Source organism: Bufo bufo, chromosome 5 (genome assembly GCF_905171765.1).
Source record: "Bufo bufo chromosome 5, aBufBuf1.1, whole genome shotgun sequence".
NCBI lineage: Eukaryota > Metazoa > Chordata > Amphibia > Anura > Bufonidae > Bufo > Bufo bufo.
In genome coordinates, this window is record NC_053393.1 from 288,751,180 (window position 1) to 288,775,323 (window position 24,144).

Consider the following 24,144-nt stretch of genomic DNA (forward strand, 5'->3'; position numbering starts at 1 on the left):
GCCCTATTCCCTCCCTTGGGGTTTTTCTCGCAGTTTTTTGGTTACAGGGGTCATGTATCATTACCTCTATGTATTATTAACCTTTTAAGTTATTTTGTTTTAGGTATTTATTGTCCTAATGTTTGTTTTCATTGCCATCGTTTGCATGATAGTTTGCCATTTATATTGCCTTCTGTCTTTTGTCACCTGTTGAGTCAGTTGCATAGATGGCTTCCGGACATTCTGTCCTGACATGTTTGTTTCACCTAGGCCTATGGTCTGTTTTATTTTCCAGGATGAAGTTATTTCCGTTATCAGATGCCGTGTTACCGGATGATGTCTTCTACAGTTTAGCCAGGTTGGCTAGTTGGTTGCGCTACATGGGCGTTGGACTTTCCGTTCCAGTTTGAAGTTCAGAGTTCTTGTTGGAATGTTCGGGATGTCAGCATCAGTTTTCAAAGAAAGAGGAAGTTACAGAGGAAGAGCGGCCTATTATAGGGGCCAGTGGGGAGGGACCTTGGTTGCTATGGTTCCTTGTATGTAAATTTTTTCTCTTTGCTGCTATTGGTGGTTCAGTAAAGAAGGAGAAAGCAATACTCGCCTCCGTGTCTTTAATAAAACTATGACTTTACGTCATGGAATAGGAAAATCATTTAGTTACTGTGGCACTTTTATTTCCTGTATCATCTTGCTATTCTCTTAACCCATCCTATTTAGAATTGTATACATAAGAGTCGGTCTCCGGCGGTCTTTTGGCACAAAGGATCTCAACTCTACTGTCATGTTGTACCCTGCTATTCCAATTCATACTCATTTGCATAGAATATAATGCTTGAAAATAACCATGATGGCCATCATGATCTCTGTTCCTGCTATGTTGTGTCTCCATTGTTAGGCAGTTTAACCATGCAGACTCAGTCAGCCAGTCTTTGAAAAATGCACCATAATTTCATGTTATCAATGCATTGGGCACTAGAGCTGGCACTGATGGAAATGGTCATGTGTTAGGAAGAGGGCGCACGTAATCAGTGAACAAGAGGTATATGTGATTGTAAAACCAGCAATGCCTTCCTGTAATTCAGCTTTGGTCAGTGGTGCCACTATGGCAGGAGTAAGAGAAAGGTTTCTTCCCAATATATGAGTACAGTGGGATGCAGCACCCATCTCATCATATCTGAGAACTTAAAACAAAAATATAGGATAACACACAGTAAAAATGTTTCAGTCCCAGGTGGTCTTAGTCTTGCTACAGTGCAGCGTACCAGCCTGGACACTACAGATAACTTATACAATATATTTCTCAGCACAATCAGATGTGAAATTAAATAAATATGGTTTAAAAAAAAAAATACAAAGAAAAACTTAGATATGGTTCTGAGCTCATAAGTCCCAGTGAGTGCACAGAGTTTCAGACTCTGGTTCTATATTCTTTGTGTGAACTTTGGGTTGGCTTGCGCTGATGTTTCGTCGTGGTCTCACCCTAGACAGTACAGCTGATGTGAGGGCATGACGTCTGATGTACTTCATCAAACATCAGTTCATGGGGAATTGGTGTTTCGGGACCAAAGGTCTTCCCTGCTCGTCTCTCAAAGGCTGGACCATCTGCTTCAATACCTCATCAAAAAAGACAGTGGCCAGCTGGGAATGCAGCAAGGACCGAAACTCGAAGGATATTGAAAAGTCTACAGTGCACGTACGAGGGTAACCAGGGATGCGAGGACTAAAGCGCCAAATGGTCTCCAAATGGTTAAAAAAGATGACCATACGTACAAACAGCTTTGACTAAATAAGGGCACACTAGGGGGGCGGAGCTTGCGCCGGATGAAGATGGTCGCATAGCTCTGAGCTCTATGTAGAGATCGTCACTAACGTCAGCTAAAATCAGCTTACTGAGGCGAAGATGGTGAAGATCGGGAACGCCAGGCATGGTGACACTCCTGCTCCTTCCAAAAACCAGATCGCTGGAGGTGACATGGAGAAATTCTTGAAGAAAGCTGCCGCAACGGTAGCAGCCAGAGAGCCTAAGATGGCGCCGACACCGCAAGCCAAGTCACAGAAGCGCGCCCCGGCACAATCAGAGGGGGACAGCGATTCGGATGACACACACACCAGATCAGACCTCCCGGTCACAAGAAAATACCTCGACCGCGCTCTGAGCAGAATAATGGAGCCGATCCTGGCAGAGTTGGCAGCATGCAGGAACGAGGTGAGGCAGATTGGGGGCTGGGTAGAAAACCTGGAGTCGCATCAAGCAGAGATATTAAACCATCAGTCTGCGGTGACAGACTCTTTTTGCCGCTGTGCCCTATATCTAAACGATTTACACAGCTCACTAGAAGACCAGGAAAACAGGGGGCGCCGAAATAATTTGAGATTCAGGGGCATGCCAGAATCGGTATCCCCTGGAGACGTTCAGACCTCCATTATTGAAATATGCGGGACTTTATTGGGCCCTGATTTCCCCCAAGATATAATCATAGAAAGAGCGCACAGAGCCCTCAGGCCTAAACCCAAGCCGGCTGAACCCCCTAGGGATATAATTTGTAGGTTCCTGAACTTTCAAGTGAAAACTGCCATCTTGGAAGCTGCTAGAAACCACCCGGATATAACATATGAAGATTCTAAAATTGACATATATCAAGACCTAGCTCCCTCAACTCTGAAGAAGCGTAGATCCCTCAAGCCGTTGACAGATTGGCTACGCTCCAAGAAAGTTCTGTATCGCTGGTCTTACCCCTTCGGTCTAACCTTCTCATATGCGGGCAAAAGGGCTAATATATCATCGTTCACAGACCTCATATCTACCTTTGAGCTATTAAACATACCGCCATTGCCGATCGAAAACTGGGAACTATTTCAGGACTTACGTGCTCTGCCAGATATCCCTAAAGTGGCTCCATTTGAATTACCACGTACACCGAAGTCCTCCAGATCTAAGAAAAGAGGTCTCCAGCTCACTCCAAGAAGTCTTTCACAAGAGCAGTAAAAAGACTTTTCTTTGTACATAATATGGTAGCCTTATGTTATGCTAATATCCAAAGCCGCCACCCGTATATTGCCTTTATATATGCGTTATTGCTGCCTATATGTTTTCCTGACAGCTTGATCATAAGTCTTTTGATGTTCCTTTTCCATCTTTGCCTTACTACTGCTTTCTTATGGGCGTTACACGATCTCCCAAATGGTCTACAGACCAATTAACCCCCTCCTGATTTCGACAAACTACAATTTGTCTATGTTTGTTCTTATTGTTGGTTTAACAAGTTATGCATTGTTCTTTTCCCCTATCCCTGACTCAAGGTATATGTCTTTTTTATCGAATTGGAGTGACTCTTATCCACGCATAATCACCACGATACATGGGACAAAAGACCACAGTGAACCTGACATTTCTTCTAAAAAGGGACCACAACAGCACCAAGGTAAATTCACACACAACACAAATAATGACTGATTTGTCAGTAGCCTCTTACAATGTCAAAGGTTTTCACTCCCCTTCCAAACGGAGCCAAATCTTTGCCATTCTAAGAAAAGCCGGGGCTAGTGTGATATTCCTTCAGGAGACACATTTCCGCTTCAACCGATATCCAGATATGCGGTTCTCCCATTTCTCCAACTGGTACCACTGTGGGTCCAATTCCTCAGCCTCCAGCGGGGTTAGTATTGGGCTGCAGAGGAAAATCCCGTTCAAACTAGTCAGTCAAAGTTTAGACCCAGAGGGCAGGTATATATTACTTAAGGGTACAATAGGGCCACAAACATACACCTTCATTAACTTATATGCCCCCAATTCCAACCAATCACGCTGGTTTTCTGACGTTTTCCCTATTATTGAGTCATTTAAGGAGGGTATAGTGATCACTGGAGGAGACTTAAATGTAGCTCTAGTCCCTCAACTAGATACTTCCACCCATAAGTCATCCCAATCCAGACGGGCCCTTAAAGCTATAAAAAATACTTTTTGGGATCTGCATCTGATTGATGTCTGGCGATCCCTCCACCCTAGTGCCGTGGATTTCACTTTCTTTTCACCTGTACATAAAACCTACCATAGACTAGACTACTTGTTCATCTCCAAGGAACACATACATCTATGCAGAGAGGCATCTATCGGTGCTATCCACTTATCAGACCATTCCCCAATATATATTACAGTATTGGCCCCAAACGAGACACCCTCGAGTTTCAATTGGCGATTAAATGAGACCCTTCTGGGATACCAAGATTCAGTGGAGCGGATCTCCAGGCACCTAAAAGAATATTTCTCACTAAATAAAAGTCCAGACATAGCTGCCAACACCCTCTGGGATGCCCATAAACCAGTTATTAGAGGACAATTTATTAACATTGGCACATACCAAAAAAGAGAGAGAGATAGAGAAATAGATGACACCCTAAAAAATATCCAGGCGCTTGAGTCTGGCAACAAAGCCAATCCCTCTGACTCTCAACTCAAAAAGCTATCAGAATATAGGGCCAAATTTAGATCACTCTTAGCTAACAGGTCAGCTAAATACTACATGAGCTTCCAGCACAAATTCTTCGCACACGGAGATAAGGCTACCAAATTCGCAATGAATAGGATCAAGGGAAGGAGATCCACTAATTATGTCCACCAATTATCCTCACAGGATGACACCCCTATTTTTGCGGTCAATCAAATTGCTGCTCAATTATGTTCGTTTTATAACGATTTATATAATCTTCCCCCTACTCTGGACCCAAAAACCCTTGTCCCACCAATATCTTCTTTTTTGGAAACAGCGAAACTTCCAGCTATTGACTTGGAACAGAAGTCAATGCTTTCAGCACCTTTCTCCTTAAACGAATTAAAGAAAGCTATGAACCAAATGCCGACAGGCAAAAGTCCTGGCCCTGATGGCCTTCCATTAGCATACTACAAAACGTTCCAAGAAATCCTTCTCCCTCATCTGTTAGAAGTTTGTAATCAGACACTTAAGGGAACCCCCCTCTCAAGAGACATGACGGCGGCCCACATAACTCTCATCCCCAAAGAAGGGAAAGACGCTAAACTTTGCTCTAATTACAGGCCCATTTCCCTCCTAAACATAGACCTAAAGCTCCTGGCCAAGATGTTGGCTAATAGATTAGCCATTCTTCTACCTCAGCTTGTTCATGGGGATCAGGTGGGTTTTGTCCGCAGCAGAGAAGGCAAGGACAATACCACAAGAGTGATTAATGTTCTTTGTCATGCTAAAAAGATTTCCTCTCCCTTGCTTTTACTCAGTACAGATGCTGAGAAAGCATTTGACAGGGTCAACTGGTCATATTTAAAACAAGTGCTGCATGGATTCGGCCTACCTGATCCCTACATTAAAGCAGTTTTTTCGATGTACGAACAAGCAACAGCCTCAGTACTAGTTAATGGTACTATATCCCCCTCCTTTGCTATTAGAAATGGGACTCGGCAGGGATGCCCTCTCTCGCCTCTTCTATTTATACTAGCTCTCGAACCACTTTTAGCAAATATAAGATTGGACCGGGAGTTGTTGGGTCTGTGTTTGGGAGGCAGGGAACAGAAAATTGCAGCTTTCGCGGACGATGTTCTCATAATGACGATAAATCCAAAAGCGTCTCTACCCCGAACCCAGTCCCACCTAAACACATACAGCATATTGTCAGATTTTAAAATCAACGCGAATAAATCGCTGGTTTTATGTTCAGGTATTTCTCGGGCAACCAAAGAGCATTTAATGTTAGATTCCCCATATAATTGGTCCTCTCCCAATATTACATATTTAGGGGTCAAAATTAGTCCAGATATCACGGAGCTCTATTCTCTTAACTACATTCCCTTAAGAAAATCCATTATGGAAGCAATAGATAACCTGGCCAGATCTAGCCCAACACTGTCTTGGTTCGGTAGAAAGAACCTTCTTTCATCCTTAATACTTCCCAAACTCACCTACTTGCAGCAAGTTCTACCCATTCCCGTCCCCAAGTATTATTATGACTCCATTATGAAAAAATTTAGGTCTTTCATTTGGAATGGAAAGAAGGCGAGACTCTCTACTTCTCTCCTCATTAAGCCTAGGCAAGCGGGAGGAATAGGCCTACCAAGTCCGGAGCTATATGGGAGGGCCATTCTGATCTCACGCTTATTAGCTTGGATGAACCCCTCTCCACCTTCGGCTGTAGTTCAGATAGAGCTTGATATATTGAACAGACCAGCTAGAGCGCTTCTCTTGGGCCAGGAGACGGTCTTTCCTGGACACATGTCACCTTATCCAATTGTTCGAGCAATGCTGGAGACGTGGAGGTGGTTATCATCCACACATGGCTCTATCCCATTCCCCTCGCCCACTCTGACTGTAAAAGATGTTTTAAGCACGGCCCCTTCTGCATTAAGAGACTCCACTTCAATAGGTCTGAAGTCTTCTTTAACACCAATAATATCCTTAGCTCTCCCTAATGGGGATTGGATGGACCTAGGAGACACAAATACCCTACTTAACCCTCATCCTCGAGATTTTTTATCTGTTACTTACCTTAGGGCCTACATAAAACAACACGTCAAGGTGGGCGACCTCCTACGCCCTCTAGTTTGGCTGGAAGCTTTGATATCACAACAAACACTGCCTAGAAAACTCATATCACGGTTATACAGTAAACTACGCCTACCCCCTATGGTAGCCAAACCATCCTTCATTATGCAATGGGAATCTGATCTCAATGTCACACTTCCTTATGAATCCCTACCTAATTTACTAGAACTCCCCCACGGGGTCTCTCGCTGTGTCAGAATCAGGGAAAACAGTTATAAAATCCTTACAAGATGGTACAATACACCAGACAAGATAGCGAGATTTGCTGGTTCTGCTTCTGATACGTGCTGCAGGTGACTTGGAGAGAGAGGAACTTTCCTCCATATTTGGTGGACCTGTCCACTTATTCAGAAGTGGTGGAGCGAAGTTTTTTCTACGGCTAATAACGTTTGTGGAACAACGTTTCAGCCTTCCCCGCAAATTGTCTTACTCTCACTGTATCAAGGGAGAGTGAATGCTAAACCACCGTTTGTATTTACACAGATGATTTTGGCAGCACGCCTCCAACTCCCTAAATTTTGGCTACAGACTACTGTACCAACCCTGGACCAATGGATTCAAAAAATTGATCAGATACATAGATTTGAGGAATTATCCTCTTGGGAATCCCGCACGCATTTGACCTTCCTCAAGAAATGGTCAATGTGGCTCAAATATAGATCCCCCAAACCATGAGTTCAGCTCCGTAAAACATACGCTAATTGAATTATTATGGTAACCTCTGAACATAAGCACACACCACTTCATCTGCTCCTTCAGATACCTTGGCATCTCAGATGATAAACCATAACACCTTGCTGTAAGGTTTTACTCCCCACTTCGGGTCTTGACTCTCAGCTTTATAAATACCTTGGATATTAGAAGTGTATCTTAAAGTCGCCTGAGACAGGCTTGTACCTTGACTCATATTCCATGTAATGTATGATCTCTCACTTGTATTCACTCTATATTGTACTATTATGACATGGCCTGCGTGCCTATACCTTGACACCTGGTTACTTTCCTGTTATACTGTAAAAGTTACAATAAAAATATAAATAAAAAATAAATAAATAAGGGCGCACTAGTGTGAGGATAGACATATACCATTCCAGGATGGGTGGGAAGCCAACCTCCAGCTCTGCCTTAACATATCCAGTACACTTGGAGTTAACTGTGGACTTTTTACACCAAGGCACAAACTGTTTGTATTCTTCCAGATTTGACACCACTCCTGCATGGAGTACCCTATGATCCTCCTCTCAGAGTATTCCTTACGCTTATTAGTCAATGGCCCAGTGAATCCAAGGAAGCCTTAACAATTTTGCACACATGGGTTGCTGACATCTTGCAAAACCCCTTTCGAGGCTCTCGTTATGAGGATGCCACAGGAAGCCAGATGTCTGATTGGATGACGCTGCCCCCTTGCCCGGCAGCCCCTGGAATGTCTTGAGCTCAACTCAGTCACTCAGGGAGCGCGCCCCCATACCTGTAAGGCGACCCGTGCATTTGGCAGCCATTGCTTCGGGACTGGAAGAAACCGATGAGCCCAAAGTGTTGTTTGGGAGGAGCCGCTGCTTGGCCAGACTCTTCAGTCTCCTATTTGTGCAAGTCTGACTTGTGTTACTTTATGTGGTAAAGTGATTATGTAACTGTTAGTAAAACCATATTGGCTATCACTTATATTATTAAGAACAGAAGCTGTCAAACTGACCTGATTTGTTTTTATGAGGAGGTGAGTAGAAGCCTGGACAGAGGGAAGGCTGTCGATATTGTGTTTTTGGACTTTGCAAAGGCGTTTGATACTGTCCTACACGGATGTCTAATGGGTAAATTGAGGTCTATTGGTTTAGAAAATATAGTTTGCAATTGGATTGAAAATTGGCTTCATGATCGTATCCAAAGAGTTATGGTCAATGATTCCTACTCTGAATGGTCCCTGTTAGAAGTTGTGTACCCCAAGGTTCTGTGCTGGGTCTACTATTATTTAACTTATTCATTAATGACACAGAGGATGGAATTAATAGTGCTGTTTCTATTTTTGCAGATGACATCAAACTTTGTAATACGGTACAGTCTATGGAAGATGTTAATAAGTTACAAGCTGACTTGGACAAACTTACTGTTGGGGCCTCCACTTGGCAAATGAGGTCCAATATAGATAAATGTAAAGTTATGCACTTGCGGGCTAATAATCTGCATGCAGCATATGTCCTAGGAGGAGTAAAACTGGGAGAGTCACTTGTTGAGAAGGATCTGGGTGTATTAGTAGATCATAGACTAAATAACAGCATGCAATGCCAGTCAGCTGCCACTAAGGTCAACAGAATTTTGTCTTGTATTAAAAGAGGTATGGACTCGCTGGACAGGGATGTAATATTGCCACTATACAAATGTCACGCCCGTGTGTGGGAGGGAGACACCACACTGGATGAAGAAGGAGAGGGAACAAGGCCTGAAAGCATGGGAATGAAAGAAGGACACCTCCTAGTCAAATGCCTAGTCACAGTCCTGACTGGCTATTAGTATGAACAGACCCCAAAGCAAGATTAGTTCATACGCAGGAGTACCTACAGTGCTAACTCACCCTATAAGACCCTGGCGATAGTGACAGGACTGAGACTAATCTGTTCCTCCAGAAAGGAAGTACAACAAGGAGTCTCCCTCAGACATACAACAAAGGGCAGGGGGAAAACAACACACAGATAAACAAAAACAAAATGCAAAATGGAAAGGAAACACTTAACTTTACAGTAGCTACGGCAGCAACATGAACTCAGCCGAGAACCAAACACCAGCAGACCACAGATACCACTGAAGCTATAAACCGCACAGCATTGTGGGAGAAGCAACTATAAATAAGGAAAGTTAAATTACCACAATAGCAACAACTGGAGGTTAGAGGTGTGGCCAGTATCAGAAACAACACAGACGTTTATTGATCCACAAGGAAACCTGTCACATCAAAGCACATGCTGCCTGTCTCACAGATCTTCTGTCACCCACTGTCGCGGGGACGTCCGTATGTCTCGGCAAGTCCATGAGAACAAAGCGTTGGTGAGGCCTCAACAGGAATACGCAGTTCAGTTCTGGGCACCAGTCCATAAAAAGGAAGCCCTGGAGTTAGAAAAAGTACAGAGGAGAGCAACTAAACTCATAAAGGGCCTGGAAGTACTTAGCTATGAGCAAAGATGAAATGAACTGAATTTGTCTAGCCTTGAAAAAAGACGTCCAAGAGGGGACATGATTAACCTGTACAAATATATAAACAAACCATACAGGCGACAGGCATTCTTTACAGTAAGATCTATGAATCTCTGGAATAGCCTGCCGCCGGAGCTGGTCACAGCAAATACATTAGATGGCTTCAAAAAATGTTTAGATGACCTTTTAATTAAAAATAAAATTGAGGCTTATGACAATACATAGAAATCTTGTTCTTCCCTTTGGCCCAACCTCTTTTTAAAAGAAAGATGGACATTGATCCAGGGATTGATAAAGCAGGATTACAGGCTGGACTTGATAGACATTTGTCTTTTTCCAACCTTAACAACTATGTAATTATGTAACAACTATGTAAGTTTGGAACGCTTTTACTTATCCAAGCAATTCTGAGACAGTTTTCTCGTAACACAATGTACTTTATTAAAGGTAAATTTGAGTCAATATGTTTTACCTTTATTTATTTAAAAAAAACGGAATTACTTACAGTAATTTCCTTTTCATGAATCCTCCACGACGGCATTACCATAAGAGAGGTCCCGCCTCCAACCAGGTAGGGACAGGATGAATAAATTTGACCCTCCACCAGCCATCCTCAGTGTTTTTCTGGACCGACAACCTAGAGACTCTTTTAATCATTCAAACTCAAGCATACTATACATCTATATACATTATATACTGTATATATACAGTGGATATAAAAAGTCTACACACCACTGTTAAAATGTCAGGTTTCTGTGCTGTAAATAAATGAGACAATGATAAATCATTTCATAACTTTTTCCACCTTTAATGTGACCTATAAACTGCAACACTCAAGTGAAAAACAAACTAAAATCTTTTAGGTGGAGGGAAGAAAAAAAAAAACTAATAATGTGATTGCATAAGTGTGCATATTCTCTTATAACTGGGGATGTAGCTGTGTTCAGAATTAAGCAATCACATTCAAAATCATGCTAAATAGGAGTCAGCATACACCTGCCATCATTTAAAGTGCCTCTGATTAACCCCAAATAAAGTTCAGCTGCTCTAGTTGGTCTTTCCTGAAATTTTCTTAGTCGCATCCCACAGCAAAAGCCATGGTCCACAGAGAGCTTCCAAAGCATCAGAGGGATCTCAATTTCCAAGGCATTAGATATACCATGGAACACAGTCATCATCAAGTGGAGAAAATATGGCACAACAGCGACTATACCAAGAACTGGACGTCCCTCCAAAATTGTTGAATAGACAAAAGAAAACTGGTCTGGGAGGCTACCAAGAGGCCTACAGCAACATTAAAGGAGCTGCAGTAATATCTGGCAAGTACTGGCTTTGTGGCACATGTGACAACAATCTCCCGTATTCTTCATATGTCTGGGCTATGGGATAGAGTGGCAAGACGAAAGCCTTTTCTTACGAAGAAAAACATCCAAGCAAGGCTACATCTTGCAAAAACACATCTGAAGTCTCCCAAAAGCATGTGGGAAAAGGTGTTATGGTCTGATGAAACCAAGGTTGAACTTTTTGGACATAATTCCAAAAGATATCTTTGGCGCAAAAACAACACTGCACATCACCAAAAGAACACCATACCCACAGTGAAGCAGGTGGTGGCAGCTGAGCCTTTTCAGCCCCCGATGGGAGAGGGAAGCTGCCCCCCTCTCTCCCCATCACCCACTGCTCTGCTGTGGCAGCGAGTGATGGTTACCATGGCAACCGGACGCCTTCACAGGTGTCCGGCTGTCCATGGTACTGATCAGAGGCTGTCCATGGTGCTGATTAGACTTCTACTAAAGGCAGAAGTCTAATCAGACTTTGTAAAGTGAAAATACAGTACAGTACACTATATAGTGTACTGTACTGTATTATACAGACATCAGACCCACTGGATCTTCAAGAATCAAGTGGGTCTGGGTAAAAAAAAAAAGTGAAAAAAAGTGAAACAAATGTAAAAATCAAAAAACACATTTATCACTGATTAAAAAAATAAATAAAATAATTCCCTACACATGTTTGATATCACCGCATCCATAACGACCTGATCTATAAAACGGTCATGTTACTTTACCCGCACGATGAACGCCATAAAAAAAAAAAAAAAACGATGATGAAATTTAAATTTTGCCCAACTTACTTCCCAAAAAGGTAATAAAAGTAATCAAAAAAGTTGTATGTACGCCAAAATAGTACCCATCAAACCGTCACCTCATCCCGCAAAAAATGAGACCCTACCTAAGATAATCTCCCAAAAACAAAAAAAAAATATGGCTCTCATAGAGACACTAAAACATGATTTTTTTTGTTTAAAAAATGAAATAATTGTGTAAAACTTACATAAATAAAAAGAAAGTATACATATTAAGTATCGCCGTGTCCGTAATAACTTGCTCTATAAAAATATCACATGACCTAAACCCTCAGGTGAATACCGTAAAAAAAAAAAAAAAAAAACAGTGTAAAAAAAGCCATTTTTTGTCACCTTACATCACAAAAAGTGTAATAGCAAGCAATCAAAAAGTCATACGCACCCCAAAATAGTGCCAATCAAACCGTCATCTCATCCCGCAAAAATCATACCCTAACCAAGATATTCGCCTAAAAACTGAAAAAACTATGACTATAGACACTAAAACATGATTTTTTTTTGTTTCAAAAATGAAATCATTGTGTAAAACTTACATAAATAAAAAAAATTAACACATATTAGGTATCGCCGCATCCGTGACAACCTGCTCTATAAAAATACCACATGATCTAACCTGTCAGATGAATGTTGTAAATAACAAAAAATAAAAACGGTGCCAAAACAGCTATTTCTTGTTACCTTGCCTCACAGAAAGTGTAATATAGAGAAGCCAAAAATCATATGTACCATAAACTAGTACCAATAATACTGCCACCCTATCCCGTAGTTTCTAAAATGGGGTCACTTTTTTGGAGTTTCTACTCTAGGGGTGCATCAGGGGGGCTTCAAATGGGACAGGGTGTCAAAAAAACGGTCCAGCAAAATCTGCCTTCCAAAAACCGTATGGCATTCCTTTCCTTCTGCGCCCTACCGTGTGCCCGTACAGCGATTTACGACCACATATGGGGTGTTTCTGTAAACTACAAAATCAGAGCCATAAACATTGAGTTTTGTTTGGCAGTTAACCATTGCTTTGTAACTGGAAAAAAATTATTTATATAGAATATCTGCCAAAAAAGTGAAATTTTGAAATTGCATCTCTATTTTCCATTAATTCTTGTGGAACACCAAAAGGGTTAACAAAGTTTGTAAAATCAGTTTTGAATACCTTCGGGGGTGTCGTTTCTTAGAAGGGGTCACTTTTATGGAGTTTCTACTCTAGTGGTGCATCATGGGGGGTTAAAATGGGACATGGTGTAAATAAACCAGTCCAGCAAAATCTGCCTTCCAAAAACCATACGGCGCACCTTTCCCTCTACGCCCTACTGTGTGCCCGTACAATAGTTTACAGCCACATATGGGGTGTTTCTGCAAACTACAGAATCGGGGCAATAAATATAGCATTTTGTTTGGCTATCAACCCTTGATTTCTTACTGGGAAAAATGAATTAAATGGAAAATTTGCCCAAAAAATTTTAATTCTTAAATTTCATCTCCATTTGTCAATAACTCTTGTGCAACACCTAAAGAATTAACAAAGTTTGTAAAATCAGTTTTGAATACCTTGAGGGGTGAAGTTTCTTAGATGGGGTCACTTTTATGGAGTTTCTACTCTAGGGGTGCATCAGGGGGGCTTCAAATGGGACATGGTGTAAAAAAACCAGTCCAGCAAAATCTGCCTTCCAAAAGCCATACGGCGCACCTTTCCCTCTACGCCCTACTATGTGCCCATACAGTAGTTTACGGCCACATATGGGGTGTTTATGCAAAACTACAGAATTGGGGCAATAAATATAGCATTTTGTTTGGCTGTTAAGCCTTGCTTTGTTACTGGAAAAATGGATTAAAATGGAAAATTTGCCCAAAAAAACTAAATTCTGAAATGTTATCTCCATTTGTCATTAACTCTTGTGGAACACCTAAAGCGTTAACAACGTTTGTAAAATAAGTTTTGAATACCTTGAGGGGTATAGTTTCTAGAATGGGGTCATTTTTGGGTGGTTTCTGTTACGACACTCCGGGCATAAAAGGGGTTAAAACTGTTTAGGCGATCTTCCCCTTCCAGGGCTACAGGCACAGCTACTTACAGAACGCCAAACTCCCGAACTGGAAACCATATGAATGCTCCATACAGCCGAATAGGAAAAACCATATGAAAGGTTTACACTCCTAGCAGTCGAACTGGGACAGCATACAATCCCCCCAAGAACGAGACCAAGCTCTGTGTTGAGGGTAAAGCAGTGGACAGTCAAAGCTGTGTGTTTATTGTTCTTATATACACATACTTACACATTAGTACCACCCACAGGATTTTGTAAAACAACTAGTAACCCCGTACAATACACTCAGACACTCCCACAAAAAATCCTCCCCTCTGCCTGTGATACAATTACCTTACAGAATGGGTTAATGTAATTATCACAGGCAGGGGACTACACAGTTTTACACAATGTCTTCTGTCCTGGAGACAATTGGGAAGTAATCCAAATTATCTCCAAGGGCAGAGGAAAAACTCCTTTAGCCACATTGTAGCAAAAGACAATGAAAGACATAAGAATATTTAACTGTGCAGCTATTGCATAAAACATAGACATTTAACATATCCCCAGATAGCTCAGGTCTGAGCGCATATTATTAGGTGAATGGCACTCAGACTACACAAATACAGTTCAATTGCCATGAAGCCAAATTCTTTCGCATAGTCTTTGCAGGGGAAAATCAAGCGTTTCAACATGGAGCTAAAGGAAGCAGGCGGCCAACCAGGCTTCTCCAATGCAATGTGGCGAGATTGGACTCGTCACAGTTTCTATTATGTAAGCCTCACAAAGTGACTTCAGACCTGAACTGGTCCCTAGAAAGTGGGTTTTTGAAAATTTCTGAAAAATTTCAAGATTTGCTTTTAAACTTCTAAGCCTTGTAACATCCCCCAAAAATAAAATATCATTCCCAAATTGATCCAAACATGAAGTAGACATATGGGGAATCTAAAGTAATAACTATTTTTGTAGGTATTACTATGTATTATAGAAGTAGAGAAATTGAAACTTGGAAATTTGCTTTTTTTTTTAAAAAAAAATTGGGTAAATTTGGTATTTTTTTTATAAATAAAAATGATTTTTTTTTACTTCATTTTAGTGTCATGAAGTACAATATGTGACGAAAAAACAATCTCAGAATGGCCTGGATAAGTCAAAGTGTTTTAAAGTTATCACCACTTAAAGTGACACTGGTCAGATTTGCAAAAACTGGCCTGGTCCTTAATGTGAAATAAGGCTGTGTCCTTAAAAAGTTAATGAATGTATGGGGGCTAAACGATGTTGCTGCTTTACAAATTTGTTCAATCGATACATCAGCTCACTCTGCCCAAGAATTGGAAATGGAACGTGTTGAGTGAGCTTTAATTATTTTAGGGGTGATTTGTTGTAATACCCTGCAGGCTTCAGATATCATTGTTTTGATCCACCTGGCTAAGGAACCCTTAAATACTTTAAGACATTCCCCCCCCCCCCCCCCCAATACTGCGCAAATAGCAAATCAATTCCTGAAAGCTTTAGTGGCCTCTAGGTAAAAGAGAACCGCTCTTCGAAACATCTAGATTATGAAATTTCACTTTTTTTGTGAACTTGGGTTTTCAAAGAAAGACAGTATAACAATCTCCTCCTGTCTATAAAAAGTTGTTACTACCTTTGGTAGAATAGAGTTATCCAGCCTAAAAACAATTCTATCAGGAAAAACCCTAAAAAAAAAAAGGTTCAGTAATCTTTAGGGCTTGAATCTAACTAACTCTTCGTGCTGTAGTTATCGCTACCAAAAAAAGCTGTTTTTAAGGACAGGATACGTAAAGAAGATTCTGATAAAGGTTCAAAGGGGGGTTTTGTTAATCCCGAAAGAACCACGTTCAAATCCCATGGGGATACCACTGGTCTTAAGGTAGGTCTCCATCTATCTGCTCATTTGAGGACTCTGATGACCCAGGGATTGTCTGCAATTTTATTATCAAAAACTGCGCTTAAAGCAGAAATATGAACACGCAAGGTATTTTGGTGCAGACCTTTTTCAAATCCAGATTGTAGGAAGCTAAGCACTGTTTGGATAGAGAAGACATCAGTAGATATCCTAGATTCTTTGCCCCACAAACAAAACCTTCTCCAAATTTTAGCATACATTTTAGATGTAACTGGTTTCCTGCTGGCTGCCATCTGAAAGGCCTCTAGATATTAAAGTTATCCTTTTAGATTCCATGCAGCCAAGTGTAATTTCTCTATTTGTGGATGAACTACTGGGCCTTGAGAGAACAGATCTGGGCACCAAGGAAGAATCTGTGGACTTTGAATTGAGAGAAGTTCCAGTAGGGGAAACCAGGATTTTCTTGGCTATAATGGAGCTATTAAAATTACGTGAGCTTACGTGAGGGAATCAAAGATAGGGGAGGAAACGTGTAGACAAGAGGGAAGTCCCATTTTTGAGCTAGAGCGTCTACTCCTGAGATCCCATCTCTCGGACTTAGGGAGAATTTTTTTGGGCATTTTGCGTTTTTGTTTGAGGCAAAGAGATCTACTAAAGATTTTCATTTTTTAAAAACGAACTTTTATAATATGTAAATTAGGTCTCTACCAGCAAGTAGGGCGTCTACTTGCTGGTAGCCGCCGCAAAAAAACGCCCCCTCATCGTGTTGATTGACAGGGCCAGCCGCGATCTCCTCCTCCAGCCGGCCCTGTCAGCATTTCAAAAATTGCGCGCCTGTGTTCATTCGGCGCAGATGCCTCCTCTGCACTCCCTCAGTGCGCCTGCGCCGATGACGTCTTCTCTTTCGGTGATGTCATCGGCGCAGGCGCACTGAGGGAGTTCTGAGGAGGCGAGCCTCCTCATCTCAGAGCGACTGCGCCGAATCAACACAGGCGCGCGATTTTTGAAATGCTGACAGGGCCGGCCGGAGGAGGAGATCACGGCTGGCCCTGTCAATCAACACGACGAGGGGGCGGTTTTTTGTGGCGGCTACCAGCAAATAGACGCCCTACTTGCTGGTAGAGACCTAATTTACATATTATAAAAGTTTGTTTTTATAAGAAACTGCTGAAGGAAAGTAAGTAAGACCATTATATTTTCATATATCGCAGTATAAGGAATTTAACTAGCCCAAAAAAAAAAAAAGACTTTAGTGGGGTGACAGAAGCCCTTTAAGAAATCTGCTTTTATGTTTAATGTCCCCTTTAAATGAACGGCCGAGAAAGTTCTTATATGTTGTTCTGCCCAAGAAAATATTTTTTTTCTGCAACCTGATTTAGAGCTCTGCTTTTTGTACCGCCCTGGCCGTTTAGATAAGCTACAACAGTTGTGTTGTCGGACCTTATCTGTAAGTTCTTCCTTAACAGATCTGGGGAAAATGCCCTTATTGCCTCCCAGATGGCCTGTAATTCTCTCAGGTTTGAAGTGGAATTTGCCTGTTCTGCTGGCCACTGACCAAAACAGTTGTGGGCAGTGCGCTTCCAGCCCTAAAAACTTGCGTCCGTCGTGACTATTACCAAGGCCCTGGCGCCCCATGGAACTCCCCTCTGGAGATGGTTCAGGTCCTGCCACTAAAGAAGAGACTGAGACACAAAAGGGGAGAGAACAATTTTGTTCTCTAAAGCATTCAGGTCTTTGTTCCAGTTCTCCAGTAACCACAGTTGGAATATCCGAGAATAGAATTTGAATACAGTCCGTTAGGGTACCTAGAAGTTTCATGGCTTCCCGAACTGTACAGATCGGGTGATCCAGAAAGTTTGAGACCTTGTCCAGTATCATAGCAGGTTTCAGAAGAGGCAGAAAGCTCTTTTTTTTTTACCAAATCCAGAAGGGAGCCCATAAATGCCAGGTTCTGGGAAGGTACTGGATTTGCTTTTTCCCAATTTATTATCCACCCTAACTGATAAAGGGTCTGACAGGTTTGAAATAGACTGTTCTGCAAATTTTCTGCCGAGTTTCCAATCACCAAAAGGTCGTCCAGATATGGGACTATGATTATGTTTAACCTTCTCAGGTGACCAACTACTTCCACAAAGGGTAAGACCTGAAACCATAAGTGCCCGAGGGTTCCCTTGATGTACTGTAAACTGCTAACCACTAGTGATGTCCTGAATAGTTTGCCGGCGAATAGTTCCCGGCGAACATAGCTTGTTCGCGTTCACCGCGGCGGGCGAACATATGCGATGTTCGGTCCGCCCCCTATACATCATCATTGAGTAAACTTTGACCCTGTACCTCACAGTCAGCAGACACATTCCAGCCAATCAGTAGCAGACCCTCCCTCCCAGACCCTCCCATCTCCTGGACAGCATCCATTTTAGATTCATTCGGAAGCTGCATTTTCAGTGAGAGGAGGGACAGTGCTGCTGATTCAATAGGGAAAGCGTTAGCTAGGGCAGTGATCTGTGTCCACAGACTCATCTGCTGTAAGGACAGCGTCCTGACAGCACCCCAAAAAGCCCTTTTCAGGGCTGGTACATCAGTCTGCTTTTTATTTATATATATATATATATATATATATATATATTGCAGTTGCCTGCCTGTGTGTGAGAGGCTGCAGGCTCAGTCACAGACAGTACTGTGTGCACACCATTCATACAGGGTGTGACAGAAAATACCTCGCAGATAAAAAAAAAATTCTATTTAATCTTTTTCTGTGATATAATCACAGTTGCAAGCCAGTGTGTGTCAGGCCAACACAGACTGTATTGTGGCCACTGGCTAGGACTCCACTCATACCGTTACAGGGTGTCACTCACTCAAATACCTTGCAGATAAAAAAAATTCTATTTAATCTTTTTCTGTGATATAATCACAGTTGCAAGCCAGTGTGTGTCAGGCCCACACAGACTGTATTGTGGCCACTGGCTAGGCCTCCACTCATACCGTTATAAGGTGTCACTCACTCACAAATACCTCGCAGATAAAAAAATTCTATTTAATCTTTTTCTGTGATATAATCACAGTTGCAAGCCAGTGTGTGTCAGGCCCACAAAGACTGTATTGTGGCCACTGGCTAGGCCTCCACTCATACCAGTACAGGGTGTCACTCACTCAAATACCTTGCAGATAAAAAAAATTATATTTAATATTTTTCGGTGATATAATCACAGTTGCAAGCCAGTGTGTCTTGGTAACCACGGGCGAGTCTAGAGTACCCCTCAGTCAGGAGGGGAACATAAAGACAAAAGAAAGGGTATGGGGGGCGCACAATAGGGTAGTATGTTCAGTACAAACTTAATTGTTTAACAAGTTAAGGTGCTCACCTTTTTAGGTTGTGCAATAATAGACACAACTCTATTGTAGGTATGTAAGTAAAAGAGAGACTTTCCGGATCCGTGAATGCAGCCGCAGAAGAGGTATCTTTGGGATCGGAGGCCCAATCCCCCAAAGGATGCTTGTAGAGAAGAAGGTTTCTGATCAGGCGCAAACACACAGGCTCCAATCCGTCTCTTATAGGTGAATCTTCTTTAATTGCATAAAATGTAAAGAACAACGCGTTTCGGGGCTCAAAATGTCCCCTTCATCAGGTTAACAGTAGTCACAATAACTAATGGTGAATACAGGTATATAAAGAGGGAAAAAAACCGCCAAAAAACGGGTTACCTGAGAGCTGCCCACAGATGGGAGGGGCTAGCTCCAGGTAATGTGTCACAGATAAGAATATAGCTATTCAAAACATACATAACATCTCAGTATATATTTATAGCCCATAATTAGTGATGGTACAGGATAGTATATTACAAATAATAATCGGCGATTATCTATTTTATCTATAAGGATAAGGAGGGAGGAACAAAGTCACATGACGCGCCCGTCGCCTGCTGCACTCTGCTTCCCTATAATTCTTGTTCGGGCATCTGGTCATGTGATCGCAAGGCTCGCGATCACATGACCAGTGTCTATGACTACAGAGACGCTGCTCTGTGGAAACCCAGAGTATGCGCTCCGCTCACCAGTATTCATTCAGAGGGCGGCTGTTAACATAAGCGCAGGATCGTGATCAAAAACCACATCTGCTCAGCTGGTTAGAAGGAAGGTTAGAGGGAAGTCCAGTGTCCCTGGAATAGAGGCACCGGGCGTATTATGATGATATAAATTTTACCACAATTGATATAGGGGTACCTGTATTGACTAGATGAATATAAATATAAATATAAATATATATATAAAAAAAAGGATAAATAAATATATATATAAAACAGGAATCGATGTACTTATACAGAATAAAAGATATATATAATGAATAAAAATATGTAAAACAGATATGCGCATTACGGCTAAAAAAGCTAATAGCCATGAAGCACGTTTTTTTGCCCCTATAATATATAGGTAAAAATATAGGAAAATATAAAAATATATATATATAGGAACATGTAAACATATGAACACATCCACCCTGTTGGAGGCAAGGGTTAAGGAGAGTATATATCAACTTCGTAAAAAATATCTAAAAATATATATATATAAAAATATATAAAAATATATAAATACATATGTGCATACGTGTATATACGCACACACCTGCCAATCCAGCTATAAATTAATCTCAAAAGCTTCGTTGAGGCCGTATGGATGCACACCATTCAACTTGAAGATCCAGTACATTTCTCTACGTCTAATGTACTGGATATCCTTATGTAGGTGACACGGGATTTGTTCAATTGGGGTCACCTTGAATCCGGCTGAAAATTTTTCTTAATCTTAGATCTATGTGTATTCAATCTATTACGCAGTGTTTGGATCGTGCACCCCACATACTGTAAATTGCACGGACACTCTAGGAGATATATAACGTGGCTGGATTCACAGTTTAGGCTGCTCAAAATGGGGAATGACTCCCCACTCACTCGGCTGTAAAAAACTGATGTTTGGCATATATTGGAGCAACATAGCCATTTTTTGTGTCCGCACTTGGAGCTACCTTTGGGGGCAGCAGTATCGTCACTCACAATGTGATGTGTAGCAGGATTGAGTTTGCTAGGTGCCAGAATGTTTTTGAGGGTACGCGCTCTTTTGTACGTGAGTCTGGGAAATTCTGGAATGATTTGATTCAGGATGGGGTCTCTTTTTAAGATGTGCCAGTGTTTTTCTAAAACTGCTTTGATCGATAGATGATTTTGGTTAAAGGTGGTAATAAAATTGCAACAATATTTTCCATTATTAATCTCTTTCTTCTTTTTGGACACTGGGATCAAACATTCATCTTGGGTGAGTTCTGTGGCCTTTTTTCTTGCGCCAAAAATGATATTGGGGGGATAACCTTTCTGGGTGAACCTGGAGTCCAAAATATCGCACTGCTGGTGAAAATCGTCCTCGCGAGTACAATTTCGTCTGAGTCGTTTGAATTGACTGAAGGGGATGTTCGTTTTCCATTTCCTATAATGTGTACTCTTGAAGTCTAAATAGCTATTTCTATTGACCTTTTTAAAAAAAGTGCGTGTATTTATTTTGCTGTCCTGAATATAGATTTATAAGTCAAGAAACTCGGTTTTTTTATTATCAAATGTACCGGTAAAAGTAATTCCCCAATCGTTGGTGTTAATATACGAAATGAAATTATCTATAGATATTAGGTCCCCATTCCAAATGAAAATCAGATCGTCTATATATCTACGGAAGAAGATAATGTTGTTGTTGGCCCAGAAGCTTGATTGGTATATGAATGTCTCCTCGAACGCCCCCATAAACAAATTCGCAAAACTGGGCACAAAACGCGTCCCCATAGCGGTTCCACGTATTTGCTTATAGATATCATTTTGAAATGTGAACACGTTATGCGTAAGTATAAACTCAATACCTCATGATAAATGTTTTTTGCGTAGCAGGCATTTCTGAATCATTATCTACAAAACTGGAAGTGCACTTCATCCCCAAATCATGGGAAATGTTCGAGTATAGTGCTGACACATCCAAAGTCACCCAATGGTAACCATCTGACCACTCGATGTCTTTAAGTAGGGAAATGAGGGATGCAGAATCTCTAAGATGGGATTTTAAATTAAGAACGTGTTTCTGTAGATGGATGTCAATGTAATGTGACAGATTCTGTGTGAGAGAAGAGACACCCGATATTATGGGTCGTCCCGGTGGATTTTGAATATCCTTGGGGATTTTAGGAAGATGGTAAAAAGTAGCTGGTGTGGACTCTTTGACCATAATGTATTCCCTTTCTTTCTTATTCAGACAGAGATCCCCAGATTTTATTAGAGTCTGAAACTCTTCTAAATATGTTTCAGAGGGGTCACACTCAAGGGGTAAATAATATTTATCGTTAGATAGAATATTAAGAGCTTCTTTCACATAATCTGCGCGGTTCTGAATAACGATGCCCCCCCCCCTTGTCGACATTTCTAATGATTAGATCGGTATCTAGTTGTAATTTTTTCAGGGCTAGTTTTCCCGATAATTTCATGTTTTGCCTAATTTCTGGTTTATGGTTAATATCCCTGAAGTCGTTTGAAACCACAGAATAAAAAGTGTCAGGGAAATTTCCCTTATGGTGAATGGGATAAAAGGTTGAGGGTGGTTTAAGACCAGAAGGTAATGGAGGTAAAGTTACAATCTGTTCCGTGTCAGGGGATATAGTATTGGGCTCTAATTTGGACCCAGTTTTCGAATTTTCCTTTATCTTAAAGTGCCTTTTAAGGGTAAGTTTCTTAATATATCGATTCAGGTCGAGAAAAAGATCAAATTCTTTGATTTTGCTAGTAGGGCAAAAGGAGAGTCCTTTAGATAGTACTGCAATCTCATTAGGTGTCAGTATATGACTAGACAGATTAAAGATGCCATAGGAAAGGGGTGATGTATCTGGTTTAGGAATCAATGTTGGCTGCGAGGGGTTGGAATTTTTCTTTTTGCGCTGACCTGCTCTACAGCCTCTCCTTGGTTTTTTCTTTTTACAGATTTGTGGCCTAGTGGGCGAAAAAAAGGGGCTATATTGGTGGTTTTTGGGCTTTTTGGAATGGAATGAATAGTAGTGGGATGAATCAGAGGAGGAAGGTCTAAAAAAGATACCATAGATGTGAAAGGGCCAGCTAATCAGGATTCTATGGTAGGTGAGCCATTTTGTTGGTTCAAATCGATATAAGCAGAGGTAGTAGAGGATGTACTGGCAAATATATCCACGTGTGGGGTGGTTGACGGAGGGGTACTCTCATGGATGCTAAGGAGAGAGTCAATCTCCAGATCAGAACAGGCTGAGGGAGTGGGGGAATTGGATGTGACTGATGGATGTTGGTCGGGATGGATAGAAAACTCAGTTGGTGGTAGATTGAGTGGACCACAAGTATTGAGTATTTCTGTGGAGAATATGGAGGATGGGGAGGTAAGGGTTAGTGTGGTATTGGTAATAAGAGGAACATGTATTCCACTTGGGGTGAGTAACGGAGTCTGAAATACAGAAACTGGGGATTCCTGAATAACTGTGTTGTCTAATCGACCATTTGTATGTACAGATCTATTGATGGGGGTGTGACAGACACTATGGGGTGTATATTGCTCAGAATTAGAAATTAGGGTTTTTTCAGTTGATATTCCATTATATTTGGGTGTGTGGTAAGTCTGTAATCTATAGTGCTTATTCGGTCTATTACCTTGAGACCGTGACATTTCGTTATGGTTTGATCTATTCCGATTGGAGTATGACACCCAAGGTTTTTGAAACCTTCTATAATTGTGGTCTTGTTTTTTTAAAGGGGAAGGTTGAATATGGGTAGCACTAACACTGGGAGGGTTGGTTGGCATATTTGATGTATTATTGTTTTCAATAGTGTTATCCATTAGAGTAGGGATAGCTGGGTGTGGTTGGGTATGATTGCCTGTGTTCTGTCTGGATGTATCGGGTTTAAGCCAATATTTAATATTATTAGTGGCGAAGTCTTGTCTGTCTCTATAGAGTTTGTTGCTTTTTTTATATAGCGTGTCTTTTTCGACCGATAGGATCCTAGATGTAATGAGCCGGTCGAATTTAGTGAAGGCAGTATGTGATTTGTATTTAGAAATTAAATCATGGCATGCAGATATTTTTCTACCACATTCTAGGTATAATGACCGCCTTTTATCAATCAGTCTAGTAATGAGACCTTTTGCGCATTCAAGTAAATAGGTGTCCCATTCTTTGCAAAAGTCAGTATCTTCCTGGAAAGAATTCCCAAAACGTAGCCTCAGACCACGGGGGACAATGTTCTCTTTGAGATAAATCTCAAGGAAACTCGCATCTAGTTGATGTTGTATTTCATCCGACATAAGCTTCTCTAGATCATGAAATAGAGTTAATAGAGTTTT

At 41.3% G+C, this 24,144-nt stretch overlaps 2 protein-coding genes across 2 annotated transcripts in view; both read right to left on the reverse strand.

Moving 5' to 3' along the window:
* Window positions 1–24,144, reverse strand: part of RPRD1A (regulation of nuclear pre-mRNA domain containing 1A) — a 478,282-nt gene that overhangs the window by 260,515 nt on the left and 193,623 nt on the right. The gene's annotated exons all lie outside the window — the stretch shown is intronic.
* On the reverse strand, window positions 1,460–8,044 carry LOC121000735 (coenzyme Q-binding protein COQ10 homolog A, mitochondrial-like). Its single transcript, XM_040431355.1, is given in 6 exon segments — window positions 1,460–1,575; window positions 1,578–1,731; window positions 1,733–1,790; window positions 7,626–7,755; window positions 7,758–7,838; window positions 8,014–8,044. Coding segments are annotated over 6 exon segments (570 nt in total).